The sequence below is a fragment of the Odontesthes bonariensis genome, chromosome 13, assembly GCF_027942865.1.
Source record: "Odontesthes bonariensis isolate fOdoBon6 chromosome 13, fOdoBon6.hap1, whole genome shotgun sequence".
NCBI lineage: Eukaryota > Metazoa > Chordata > Actinopteri > Atheriniformes > Atherinopsidae > Odontesthes > Odontesthes bonariensis.
The window spans coordinates 16779512-16793396 of record NC_134518.1 but is presented as its reverse complement, the minus strand read 5'-3'; the positions used below and the strand labels follow the sequence as shown (position 1 = coordinate 16793396).

The window sequence follows — 13885 nt, the reverse complement described above, 5'->3', positions numbered from 1 at the left end:
CACTGCTTGTGTATTCAGTCCATTTTCAGTCATTTTTCAATGCAAAGCACTTTCACAACACTTTATTTAAAAAAAAAAAGAAAAAAAAGAATAAAGACAATAGTGTTCAATTCAAATGTTTTTCCACAGCCAGCACTAAGTCCAGCATTGAATGGGTCTTTGTTTTGGTGGAACCTGTGGGGAAGCAAATAGGATCGGCCCAGGTGGATGCTTACAACCACCAAAAAGAGCCAGGCAGCTTTCCTCACTGCACAGCTCAGATCCTCATCAAAACTTGATGGTTGCAGCTTACAGGTTGCTATTTTGGAGGTTGTTTTTTCCTGTTATAAAGGAGATTTTGAAAACAGCAGCCAGTATGTGGCCGATTATCAGGTGTATGCCAGTAGCCAGCATCCAGTGAATCTACTAACTAAGCTCCACAGATCCTTAGATAAGGTTTATCTTAATGTATCAGCTCTAACCAGGCTCAGAGGGGACTGACAGGTTCCCTCTGTGAGAATCACATAGATTATCCTCAGCATTTGCCTGCTCCTCAAGCGGCACCCAAGGAGAGAAAGTAAGGAGAAGAGACCATCAAAAAGTGGAAAAAAGGGTGAAAGCAGCTCCATTGAGCAGGAATAGGGCATCTCTTTCAGGAGGACAGCTATGAATCATGCTGCAGTTACTCACCACTTATTATGAACATCCTGTACTGGCTGGATTGATCCTCTCCACCACCATTCATAAAATGTCATATAGTGGAGATGAAGTGAGAAAGGCTTCTTTGGCTGACCAACCAGCTGGATGAGAGAACACCCCAGGCGGCTGAGCCTTTGAAATGGCTAGCTTTGCATTTTACAGATGTAGAATCCTCCATGTAACAGGGATAAGGAGCTGGAAGTTGGGAGAAAGGAGATAGCGAGCGGAGAACGATGGAAGAGCAGACAGTAAGGCAGAAAGAAATGATTTCAAAAAGCCCATAAAAGGATGAAACAACATTTCAGCTGTCTTCATCTGGACCACACTTCATTTTGTGAGCTATGATCTATCTTATTCCCTTTTCTGCACTGAATGGATATATATACTTTCAAATAAACTGAATATCAGGGATAGGTCTATAGCAGAGGTCTTCAACAGGGGGTCCGCGACCCCCAGGGGGTCCGCGGAGGTACTGCAGGGGGGTCGCGAAATCTTTGGTTGATTAGACGATTTTTAACATTTAAAAAAAAAAAAAATTTTTTTTTTTTTTTTTTTTTCAAACAGTTTTTTCTCACAAATTGTGTGCAAACGTGTGCTATCCACAGATGGTTTGAGGATTCATTGTCCCATCTACATGCATGTTTAAAGTTAAAATCTGTGGATTATTTGAATAGCTTAGTGTTGTATGCAAGATGTTTGTTTATAAATGGCAGTGGCACGGCCACCCTGTACCTTGCACATGTTTAAAATACAAACATGAATATATTAACCTGTGTATTATTTGAATAGCTTAGTATTGAATGTACAATAACAGAGTAGCTATATTTATACACGGCACTAGGCCCCGTTAAATATAAAACACAATTGTATGCCATATAAATAGTAGGGGGGTCCCTGCTCCAACTCTCCATCAGTTTGGGGGTCCCTGGCCTGAAAAACGTTGAAGACCCCTGGTCTATAGGATTATAGAAAAAATATAGTTTTTATTTTATTTTGTTGAATTTATACAGTGGCTGTAAGTAAAGAGAGGAAGAAGTATGGGCGCGTATGTGCAAGTGTGGGATCTGACACACTTATAGAAAGGGCCACCGGCGCCAACTAGCCTTCCTGCTCATGTTCATGACCATGTCCCTCGACATGGGCTTGTTTGTCTGCAGAGCTGCCTGGCACAGAGCAACTCAGGCTTACCTCAGGTGCACGAAGAGGGAGAGATGTGACTCTGAGAACTCAGAGTGCTAACTGGTCTGGTCTGGTCTGGTCTAGTTTGGCGGTGGTCGGGCTGTCTAGCATGGCTGGGCTTGGCAGCACAGGGGATCAGAAGATCACCACCACCTGCCAGCAGCCTGGGCTCTTCCATATGCTCAGTCGTGAATGTTCATGCCAGATTGCATGAACTGTGTCACATCCAGCTTCAGCTTTTATTCAAGGAGCCTCTCTCTTGATAACACCATTAGAGAACCACAAGTGTGTTAGGATGATATCAGAGTTTTTCTTTTTTTTGTTCTTGTTATTTTATGCGCTATTCTCTCCACAAGCTGGATATTGAGTCCTGGCGGCAGTGAGCATGTTGGATGTCTATCTTGTGTACATTTGCCAGTTCAGATGCAGTAGTAACATTATGCTGTACCATATCAGTGAAAATGAGGCTGCCGATCCCCCTTTGACCTCTAATGTCAAACTCGATTTGTCAGCTGCAGTCATCGCTGTAAGTCCCTCTGTGTGTGCGTGTGTGTGTGTGTGTGTGTGTGTGTGTGTGTGTGTGTGTGTGTGTTTGTGTACCTGTCTGACTGACTGATCTGTGGCACATTCTGAACAGCTGAGGAGCTAATGGTCCAGCTGGAGACAGATGGCCTCTCGATAACACTATACCCCCAAGCCAATACTCACACTCTATCACTCTCCCGCTCATACACACACTCAAACACACACTCATGAACCTACGCATGCATACACACGCTTTCTGTCACATAGTGAAAATACAGTCACACACACATTGGATAGGATAGATTGTTAATCCATTATAAACCTGGAGGAAACCCATTTCTCAATATGAGTTTAATGTTTCACAGCAATTTTCGAACAAATCTTTGGGCAGCATTAGGTGGCAGCTTTGGTTCCCTGCAAGCACAAGGGCCTAACGGAAGTTAATAATCTCCTCCCTTTTTCTGTAGCTCCCCATTTTCTGTGACTTTACCTCTTTATTGGGCAAATAATTGAGAACCAATTATTTCTTTATATTTTTTTTATTTTTTTATTTTTTTGAGTGCCGGAAAATCTTCCATCCTTATGTAATTCCAAATGAATACAAATGAATTGATTTTCTTTTCTTTTGATTTTTCATTGTGTTCCTTCATTGCACCTTGCTTTCCAACAGGGGTCACACAATGCAGCAGAAATTGAATACTAAATGTTGAAAAGTGTGTATGTGTTGACTCTCCACAGGGAACATGTGTCAGTCACATGCTTTTGCTCTGAGGTCATTCTGGCTCACAGATTGAAAGGAGCTGATGGCAAACGCCTCGTTGTGAGGCTTCAGCCGCCTCTGACAAGTTGCTGCTATAACAGTTTTCTGACTCCCAGAGGAAGAGAGAGGATGTATGTTTCTTCTAAGGTTTTCTTCATTAAGGATGGCAGTCGCGCAGTCGTGTGCTTTTAGTAGGCGTTCTTGTTGCTCCGGTGTTTCTGCCACAGACCAAGAGAGACCGGCTCTCAGAAAATTTCATTACCTCATTAAATCACTCTCAAATCATATCCATATTCAAAGATTTACTTATCACCAATACAGCCGTGCTGAATGCTGTTTGCGAAGCAGTCTTCCCCTCAAGCACTTATCAGTACCTTAATAGTGATTAGATGCATCCATTCTAAAATGGGGGTTGTTGCTAGTTAACCTCTGTGAGCACATTAATTTTTGTGCTACATTCTTCAATTTCAAAATTTCTTCCTGGCATCGTTTTAAAGAATATGCGCGAGGCAGCAGCTTGGGATTGTGGAGAGGGAGGCAGGTGTGGATAATGTTGGTTATACAGTCTCCAACATATGGGCCTGTCGAGTCCCATGTGTACATACCTGCCTCCGCTGCTGTCATCTAATTATGCAGAGCAAACAAAGCGATCTGCCTGCTGCTGCAAGCCGGCTTCTTTGAGTTTTGATTGTTACACATCAGATGGAAGTCTTCAACTGTTTTAGATATTGTCGTAAATTGTTTGTAGAGAAATCATAAAACATCACTTTCAATATGCTCATTACTGTTATTGTTGCTGCCAGCCTGTGTAATTTTATGGTATGTTGCCACATTAAAGCTAAGCTGGATCTGTGCCAAAAAAAGAGGGAAAAGTGAGGCAATACAACTTAATCTTTTTTTAAATTTTTTTTAACAACCCTGAGATTACATACATAATGTCATGAACTGATGTTGAGTATATGCAAACCTGAACTTAAAGGAGACACGCGATGCCCTTTTTTACTCGATACTCGACTTTTATTCTCAAAAAAATACTTTTCCTTCATCTGTGGTTCGGTCACGGATAGTTGGGAGTGATCCCAATTTTAGGCACAAAGGCTGTTGAAATATGTTCACATAGGACATCCATCCATCCATTTTCTTTACCGCTGAATCCGTCGGTCGGGTCGCGGGGGGGTTAGAGCCTATCCGGTCAATGGGCGAGAGGCAGGGTACCCCCTGGACAGGCCGCCAGTCCATCACAGGGCCACACAGAGACAAACGAGACAGACAACCATACACGCTCACATAGGACACATGAGTCAAAAATCACATTTGCTCTACATTGGCTCTATAAACCCTGGATTTCGTTGTTGATCCGTTCTTCCGTGTTAAGTTTGACTTTTTGGTCGCTAACATTAAGAACTTTGCTAATAAAAGCTACTTTTCTCTGAAGTTAAGTTTATTTAAGTAATGGTGTAGCTGCTGATTGTGCATTCAAAACATAAGGGAGCCCAACTCCTAGTACTGAGATTATTAAATTGCATTTCTTTCTTAAGTTCGGTGGACTATAAAACTGATGATAACATTATTGTTTTTTTAAATGAATAACAAAACAATAAGCAAGGGCAAAACATTCTCCAACTTCTGTGGTACAGTGAATGCAGCATGATTTGAACTTGAAGTTTGGTAGAGATAAAGATGGGGAGGCTGGGTAATTCTACCCTGAGCTAGGAGTGTGACAGAAATTCACTGTAAATAAAAAAAAAAAGTGCCAGGGTTTTTGAGTTACACCTCAGACACTTAAATATAATCTCTGAAGCACAGAAAAAGAGATTTCCTCCCTCCCCTTGCACAATATGTCCCTTTTGAATGATTTGAATTCAGATTTTTTTCATTCCGCAGTATAATACAGCAGTGCTGTTGATGTATATTTCCATAAACAAGCAGTTTCTCTCATATTTCTAAACATATTTTCAGTCATTCATATTGCTACATAACATGTATAGCATTTAGTAACCATTGTTCCTTTAAATAAATGTTGCATACTGTAAATCTCATGCAAGTCACTTACACTCATTTTCAATCAAGCAGAGAGACATTAAAATGTAAGCATATAATGTAGCTGCTTATTGTGGACTGTTGAATAAACATCTTGTTTTTCTTGCAGCTTTTTTTTCAGTCATGTCTGCCTCCATTTTAACTTGATGTGAGGCAGACAACTATTTGTCACGTCAAAGTGTTAATTTTTATGTTTGAATATCCAACAGTAATGAGCGATTTGTTATCTAATTTGACATTGTTAATGCCGCTCATTGAATCTGGTACAAAAAAGTAAATTAGTAGTGTTTAAGACTGGTGTAACAAAATGACATTTCAAACTCCAGGGGATTAATTGACACAAATTACATTTGAGCAGCCAAGAAGAATGTGAGTGTAACAACAGAACAAAAAATATGTTCAGACTTAAAGTTCAAGGAGCTGATTTTTCTCCTTCCTTCTTCCCTGTAGGGTTATGTGAGCAGAGTGGTGATCTGAGTCTGTGCGGGCTCGTCGATGCTGCTCTCCCTCCATCTTCCTCACCTCCTCCTGCTGCAAAGACTTTGAAGCGGGCCTGCCCCACACACCAGAGGACCCCTCCTACATCACCATCCCTCCCCTTGCCCCTTGTCACCAACCCCTCTCTGGACCAAACAGTGGCCCGCTGCCCTCCCTCCGATGACGCTGCACCTGTAGTCCCCCACCTTCACCGCGCTCCCACATCACTTCCCACCCCAGCTCTAAGCTCCTGGGGCTCAACAGGAGACGCCCAGAAAACTTCCTCACCACTTGCCCTCCCTTTGTCATCTGCAATGATGGAGCCTGCCGCTGTGTCTGCCCTGACTGAGGAGTGTCTTCTTCAGCCCGCTCGAACATGCCTTGGTTGCTTTATCGAGACACGTGACGCTACTGACCCTAATTCTATCCAGAACCCCCCACATGACCCTAACACCAACCCTGACACAGACCCTGGGCTAAGTGTTCGGATAGGTGATGTGAGTCGTGAGGACTTCTCAGACATCAATAACATCAGCATCCAGTGCCTGAGCCATGCAGGAGAGACAGTGAGTCACTTTGGGGAGCAGCTCCTCTCTGACCAGCTCCTCAGCTTTCCTCTACCAAAAGCTTCAAGTGAGAGTAAGAGACCAGATGGAAACAAAACAACTGAGGACTGTGATGACCCAGAGGATGATGCAACAGCTAAGAACTTGTATGAGGGACTGTTATTGGACAAAGTTAGCGGAGAAGAGGTTCTCTTGGCTAATGCTGGTCAGGACTGGGGCTACTTTGAGTCTTTTATCAGCGAGAGTAAGATGGAACTTTTGGACCTTTGTTCTAAGAATGAACTATCAGTCAACCTTTTCTCTGAGGAGGATGTTGACAATCTGTTCGATGATGAAGATGACGATTCAACATTAAGCAGCGATGTCTGCTCACTTAAGATTCGTTATGAATCTTTCCAGGACAACATGAGGGAAAAAACAAATGTGCTCCAGGAGGAGACACAGTTCAACTTTTTCCCCAGCGTCCTGGCCAACTGTGCCAAGAAAGAGGAGGGAGCGTCAGTCTTGAGGAGAAGCACTGAGGAGCTACAGCCCAAAACTGATGAGCTTATCATGGAGGCTGCACAGGAAGGGAAAGCTGGGGACAGCAGTAGTAGGAGCCCACTTGATGGCTCTCAAGGCTCCCCCATGTCCACCTCCAAAGTTAGCTACCTAATAGACTTCAATTCAACAGAGGAGTCAGGGGAATTCAGTGATGACAGCTCCTGCACTGGCTCCTCCTTAGACACTCTGCAGGAGGGCAAGTTTAAAAAGGGTCACTCAAAAAGATTTCTCAGCCCCTCGAACCCTCTCAATTATGGCTTGCGCTCCAAGAGAAAGGTCCGATATAGTGATGATTACTTATATGATGTTGACTCGCTTGAGAGTGAAAAGAATGCTGAGAAAAAAGAGAAAGCTCCCTCTGGTCAGAAAGAGGAGGAGGATGTAGACTGGTGCCCCAAAAAACGTCGGAAATCCTGTCGCAAAGAGCCACCCGTGGTCATCAAGTACATTATCATCAACAGGTTCAAAGGAGAGAGACTCATGTCAGTGAAACTGGGCAAGCTGGACCCTGTGGATGCGACTGTGAGCCTAAATGCCGACACAGTGAGCAAATATGAGACACTGGCTCCTCTGAAGGATTTCTGGCAGGAGAAGCAAAGGGAGAGACAGGAACAGCTTAAGCTGGCTGCCAGAGATAAACAACAACGTGGTTTTCATCTAAACGGACGCCATCATCGCCCTTTCAATTCTAGTCATCCCAAAAGGAAATACAAGATTGCAAACAGGCTTAAGGTTCAGAGAATTCACACTGTGGAGCAATCAGCAACAACACAGGGCTCCCCTCTCTCTGATCAGGGCCAGAGTGTTGTCACTAAAGAGGAGGCCACCCCCATGGTAGGAGGAATAATAGCAGCCCCAGGCCTCCCGGTCACATTAGACACAAACTCTATCACGTACACAGTCACAGCCAAGAGCCGCTCCCAGGAGAGGGAGGAGAGGGAGGGGAGGAGATTGGGAGGAAATAAAACAGTCAGGATAAGGAAATTCAAAAGCGAAGCCAGGCTGAGGAGCAAGAAAATGAAAGAGGCAGAAGGAGAGGAAGGAAGGAGCGTGACAAATGAAACGGATGCCTGTATCACTGCGACACAGATTGAGGACCCGACTGCTGAGTTAGAACAGGCAGGCATTAGTTCAACTACAGTCAAACCCCATTTCTCTGACAATTCCACCACAGCTCATGCATCTGAGGAGAAATTTCCCTTTGTTTCATCCACCTGCTCCTCTGACAAAGCACCCTCCTCGGAGGAGGTGGAGACAGGTGTCCCTGTCATCCCAGGGGGCTACCTGCAGACACTGTTAGATGCTACAGACTCCTCTGGTGGAGCAGCTATCTCCTATTTCTCTCAGCAGTCCTCTAGGCAGCAGTATTCTCTGGGGCTGTCCCATGAGGAAAAACAGTTTGCCTCTCTTCAGCTCGCTCAGAGCTGCGTCCTCTCCCCTCCTTCCGAGTCGGAGCTCCAGCAGTCTCCCCAGAACTGCCCTAGCTTCCCCCAGATGTGGCACCCACAGCTCTGCACAAATCACAGCCAGAGCTTTGGGCCAGAAACCCCTGAGACTCCCATCTTACCCAACAACTTTCCTGCTGCTGTGCCTCTGAATGACAGCCTGCCAGTGTCTAACTACAGCCAGCTGAGCCCTGAGGCTGACAGGCTGCTTTATGAGAAGAGCTACCTGACTGAGGCGGGGCTGCAGCCTGGGGCAGATCTGCAAGTGTGTCAGTCTGCTTGTGTGGAGGGGCAGGTGCAATACCAGAGAGGGTCCCTGTGCACAGACAATGGTAGGCTCATCAGCTATGACTCAGTGGGCTCTCTGTCAGCCTCCTCCAGCAATTACAGCTCTCTCAGCCTCAAGTCTTGTGAGCGAGAGGGTGAGGAGGAAGGCCGAGACAGCTTCTTAGCTCACTGCAGTCCTAAAGTGGTGATTCAGCAGAGTGTGGATGCCCTTACCCCACTCAGGGAGTCCTCAGATCTGCTGGATATCTCTAACTTCACTCCTGACAAGTTCAGACACTCATCATTGTCAGAGCTTTCCCCTCCTGAGACCCCCAACCTGTCTCCCCAGGTGGTGGGGCGCGAAATGAAGATGGCAGGAAATGCTGGTGAATACCAGGATGTGAATGATATGAATATGGACTGCAATAGGGACGTAAAGTGGAACTGTGACGGTATACAGCAACAAGAGCACACAGCAAATGCATATGCGGTGGAGGAAAGTCAGTTTCCACTGCACAATTTCAATGGTCAGGATGTCATCGGTTTAGATAAAAAGGAGCTCGGAGTTACCGAATTCGATGAACAGACTGTTGAGATTTTGGCTGGTGCGAAAAGCATAAAGTCAAAGAGGAAAGGCAGCTGCAAACAGACAGCTGCAGGACAGAGTCCAAAGAAAGTCCGGGCTCCTAGAGCTCCCAAGTCAGAAAAGGTCAAGACTCCCAAACAGAACTCTCGGTCCACCAAAAAGATCAAGGCTATGTTAGAGGGTAAGGCAGCAAAGAACCAGGCAGGTGGTTGTGGCACAGGCCTGACTGACAGTAGAAGCACTGGGGACTGGACTGGCACTGGCTGGTCAGAGAGTAACAGCCTGGTAGGGGATGACCAGAGAGAATTTGAGGAGCCCTCCAATATTCTGTCCAACATTGTCTCTGGTATGGCTGAGGTCCAAAGGTTCATGATGGCTTCCATTGAGCCACTATGGAATCCCATGTCGGAGGCCTGCATGCCCTCCGAGGCCAACAGCCTCAACCTAAAGACCCTCAAAATCTTGGCAGGAACAGAGGCTGACCTGAAGAAAAAAGGAGCTGTGCTAACAGGGGCTGGCAGAGGCAGAAAGGCTGGGGGGAAGGGAGTAAAAAACCAGGCCAAATTCAACTCCGCTCATCCCTTATTCCCTCAGCTAGCACTAGGCTGCAACATGTTTGATAAACCCAACTTTATTAACCCCGGGCCTGCGCACAAAAAGCTGTATCGCCACAAGACCAGCGCAAAGTTCCCTCGGATTGAGACACTGAAGGGAAAGCGAGCTGAGAGAGACCCAAATAAGGACATAGCACTGATGACCTCTTTTGAGAAACTGAGGTAATATTTTGTTATCAGCTGCTGTTTTTCCCCTTTCTCACTCCCCCCTCCCCACCACCTGCTCAGCCCTCCCTCCCAAACATACCCACACTGACGCTATGCCAGAGCTGCATGAGTACTACGTTTCCCCTGACTCCTCCCACTTCCTTTTGACCCCCCCTGAAGAGGAAACTATTATCTGCATGACAAACTTCTTGTACTTTGCAAACTACCTATTGAGTGATTGTGTCAAGCTTGATTGAGATTTGAAACGACCATGGCTGCATTTTTTTCTTGCTTTTGTTGTTTATGCTTTGTTTGTTCTTCTTATAGTCGTTCTTTTTGTTTTACTTTTGTCTGAAAAAAAAAAGAGAATAAGCCTTGAAAACAGCTCTGTCGCCTATTTGAGGAACTTTGTTTTTTTGTATTTTATCAGCAGAACTAGCTCCCCTGAATTATATATTTATTTCCCTTTTCCCTAAAGATGTAGCTATATACACAAATGCATTGAGTGACTTCTACGTACCCCCTCCCTCCCCCCTCCCCTCCTCATCTGTTTTTGTATGCAGAATATGGATGTCCTGTTGTTGCTGTCCTTCATGCACTGCCTGGCTCATTTCAAGAGGGAAACCTACAGTTTATGAGCCCTATTTTAGCCCAAGACATCTTAAACACACGAGATGGGACCATTTTGTATTGATGACATATCAGACATTGTCTTTTTTTCCCCTCAAAGTTGGAATGACTCCCTGTTTTCTTTAATTGAGCATTTCTTCTTTTCCTGGAGTTTAGAGGAACTGGTTATCAAAATTTACATTTTTACGCCTTGCAAATTCATAAAAGCTCCACCCTCAGAGTATTTTTGTCAATGTTGTTGTACAAGGACATGCAATATTTGCAAAAAAAGAAAAAAAAGATGATTATAATCTTAAAATCAATGTGCCAAAAGTAACAATGCTGTGTAAATGACCTCTTATATATGTGTGAATATTGGCTGTTCCTCTTTTCTATCCATTGGAATATTGGCTGCTCGGGTTGGAGACTCCTTACAAAGACTCGCAACTACAGGAATTCTTTGAGACTTTTTCTCTCTTCTCCGATGAAAGGCACCAACAGCTGGCAGTGGTACACCACCACGCACTAAACCAAATCAGAAAGACTGTGAATTATTCTCGTTTTCCCCCACTATGTTTGCCAAATTCAATTTACCTCAACATCGTGTGGCACTGAGAAGCAACAAAAGAGAGGTAAAGGGGAGATCTGCTCTGAAGGCCACTGTAGAGGACGGAGACGGAGAAAATAGGAGAAGTTCAAATAAGCTCTCTCTGGACCAAGGGGAGTGTAGTGCAGATGTCTGAGGGTAAGCGAGGGAATTATTTGTCATTTGGGGCTGGGCCTCACTGAATAGCTGTTTGTACTGGAAATTTAAGGCAGATTATTACCCATGGAGATTCTGATGCATGCATCAGCTGTGAATGGACATTTTTGCAGTTAGGTTTATTGTGAATGTGACAACAGTTTTCAGTACAAATGGAATCAGTAGTCTTGTAAATGAAGGAAAGCATGTCTTTGCATCTGCTCCACATGGAAATTTTACTATCCTAACTGAAAGGATAATTTCAACGGTAACTTTTGTTGACATTTTCATGTCATTTTATTTCATAACACTGCCTTACTTTATAAGTTGCACCTCTGGTGTGTCATATTTTTCTGTTCACTTTCCACATGATGTCTACGTTTAACTCCTTTCTTTGTTTACAAGGTACTTTTTCTTTACATGTCTTTACCTGCCATCTCAGTTTGAATGGGTCAGTATGCTGGTAGAAAAATTCTGTGACCAGTAATTCACGGCCACAAATAGATTTTTTTTTAAAAAGAGAAGAAAAATGTATTGTTACAATCTGATCCAGTGTATTTCCCATATCTTTGCTATCAGTTACCTTAGGCTCATTCACTACCTCAGAGCACTGAAATAAACATCTAAAAATCCACCTTAAAACGGACCATACAATCATATTTAATCAGTTATAAAATCTAAAGATTTTATAACTTAATGGATTTCAGGAGAAATGCAGAGCCAATCAAACAGTTACACGGTAGCTTTTACAAATGTGTACTCAAATAAGGCCTATATTTTCTCTCTCTTTTGAACAATAATATCATTTCTGAACATAGAAGTAATTACTCCACGAAGATATGCAGGCAAATTGACTGATTGATTTGAGAACAGGCCTTGTCACACTGGATTTGGCAGTTCTGACACACAGGTTATGGTAATTGATTGCTTGCATAAGGCAAGGATCATAATCAATCTTTCTGTGTCTCTTTTTTCTCTCTACTCTGCCATGATCCTTTGTTTCTTTTCTATAGTGTATCAGGGTTAGGACCAAGACAAGCTGCTGATGGGAAGCTTCACATGGGCTGCAGGCCCATTTAGTCTGCCTTCTCTCATTTCTGCCTATTGTCAAATTGAATGTACTTCTCTGAGTTCATTTTTCTTTTTCCTCTTCTTTTTTTTTTTTTTTTCCTTTTCTTTAACTAATTTCTGTTTCTAAAATGTGCCACTGTTGAGCTGCCTCATGTTAATGGTGCTAAGAAAGCTGACAATTGTTTTCTTTTCTTTTCCCGTTTTGGTTTTGATTTGGAGTTTTTTTTTTGTTTTGTTTCTTTGTTTCTTTCCTTTCCCAGAGTTAACAAAAAGAAGAAATGCAAAATAGATTAGGTACCTAACCCTCTTTATGAATGTATATTATAATGTTATGTTTGATGTATTCACTTCATGATTCTTTGACACTGATTGGAATTACTTTCACTGTTTTCATTAAAAGATTACCGAGCTTTATATATACTGTCTAGAGTTGTTACCAGAAGGAATCTTAATGAACTCTTGACACAACAAAATCTTGTATATTTTTTGTGTGCCAATTTGTAACATATTTTGTAAGTGTATATTTTTCTTAGAAAGTGCTGTGAAGTATTTGTGTGTGTGAGTAACCTTTTATGCGCCTCTGTGGGCAGTGGAAAGGATATACAGTGACAAGTTTCTGGTTTTAAAAACCAAAATATGAAAGTATCAACAGAAAACTAGAAATATTTACATTTTGTTGGGAGTTTTGTAATAAGACCATGATCTTGTTGTGAGAGTGTTGTGTTACTGTGCAAAACACAAATAAGCAAAGAAAAAAAAAAAAGGAAAACTTGGGAAAAAAAAATATAATTTGTGAACAATTTGCTGTTTTATAGATTTTCATGTAAATTATTTGAGTATTATTTTGTTTTTTTTGTTTTGTTGTAACTGTTGCAAAGGTTTTAAATATTTGTGATCAAGCCTGTATGGTGATAATGTAATATTGGTAACTTGCTGAGTTTTGTAATAATGTTTATGGAGTAAATATACAAATTAAAATAAGATTTTGAATGCTGCTTTCTGAAGAGAGTCGGGTTGTGTTTTTTACCGCCCACCCGTAGCTGTTGCCAGCACCTACATGACATCACAGTAAAGACAAAATCTTCACATTATCAACTTCACTGCAAACACAGCCTGCCAATTCAAAATTAGAATAAAGGAACGTGACCAGAAATTGTAATAAAATCTTATTATTAGAAAAACACTGAGGTATGGGTAAGTAGCATATCTGTTGAGTAAATATCCCTCCATCTTTGGGGTACAACCATAATGATATTAAATATGGGAGAAAGTAATCTGCTTTGCTCAGTGTTTGCTCATGCCACGGAATGTGTGAGCCTAAAAACAACCTTAATATTTCCAATTAGTCTATCCGGGGTTGTTATACTGGAAGATTCTGAGACGAAAGTCATTTTAATTTCTTTACAAGTCTGGCTTCAGCTCATGTTACTTTAATGTCACATCTAATTAGAACTCAGGGTCAGGCATTGCTGGAGTGACTGTTCATCCATAAATCTGAGCTGGGCTACTGTGGTCCACACAGCAACTCATCCTGGCATGCTTAATTGGAGCTCGAGATACAGTCTTGCACCGTAAACAGATCCTGTGATGTCTGCCTCCAAATTTGTCAGCTGGTATTAGCATTGTTTTTGTTCTT

General features: G+C 42.8%; 1 protein-coding gene across 2 annotated transcripts in view; it reads left to right on the top strand.

Moving 5' to 3' along the window:
- Positions 1–13244, top strand: part of nexmifb (neurite extension and migration factor b) — a 62212-nt gene extending 48968 nt beyond the window's left edge. Inside the window, exons 3-4 of one of the 2 annotated variants that reach the window (XM_075481195.1) lie at positions 5633–9842; positions 10391–13244. In XM_075481195.1, the coding sequence (XP_075337310.1) occupies positions 5633–9842; positions 10391–10583 (4403 nt within the window). In that variant the 3' untranslated portion in view covers positions 10584–13244. Of the gene's footprint in view, positions 1–5632 lie in introns of both variants that reach the window. The other variant, XM_075481196.1, reaches the window with a different exon arrangement.
- Positions 13245–13885: the final 641 nt, after the last annotated feature.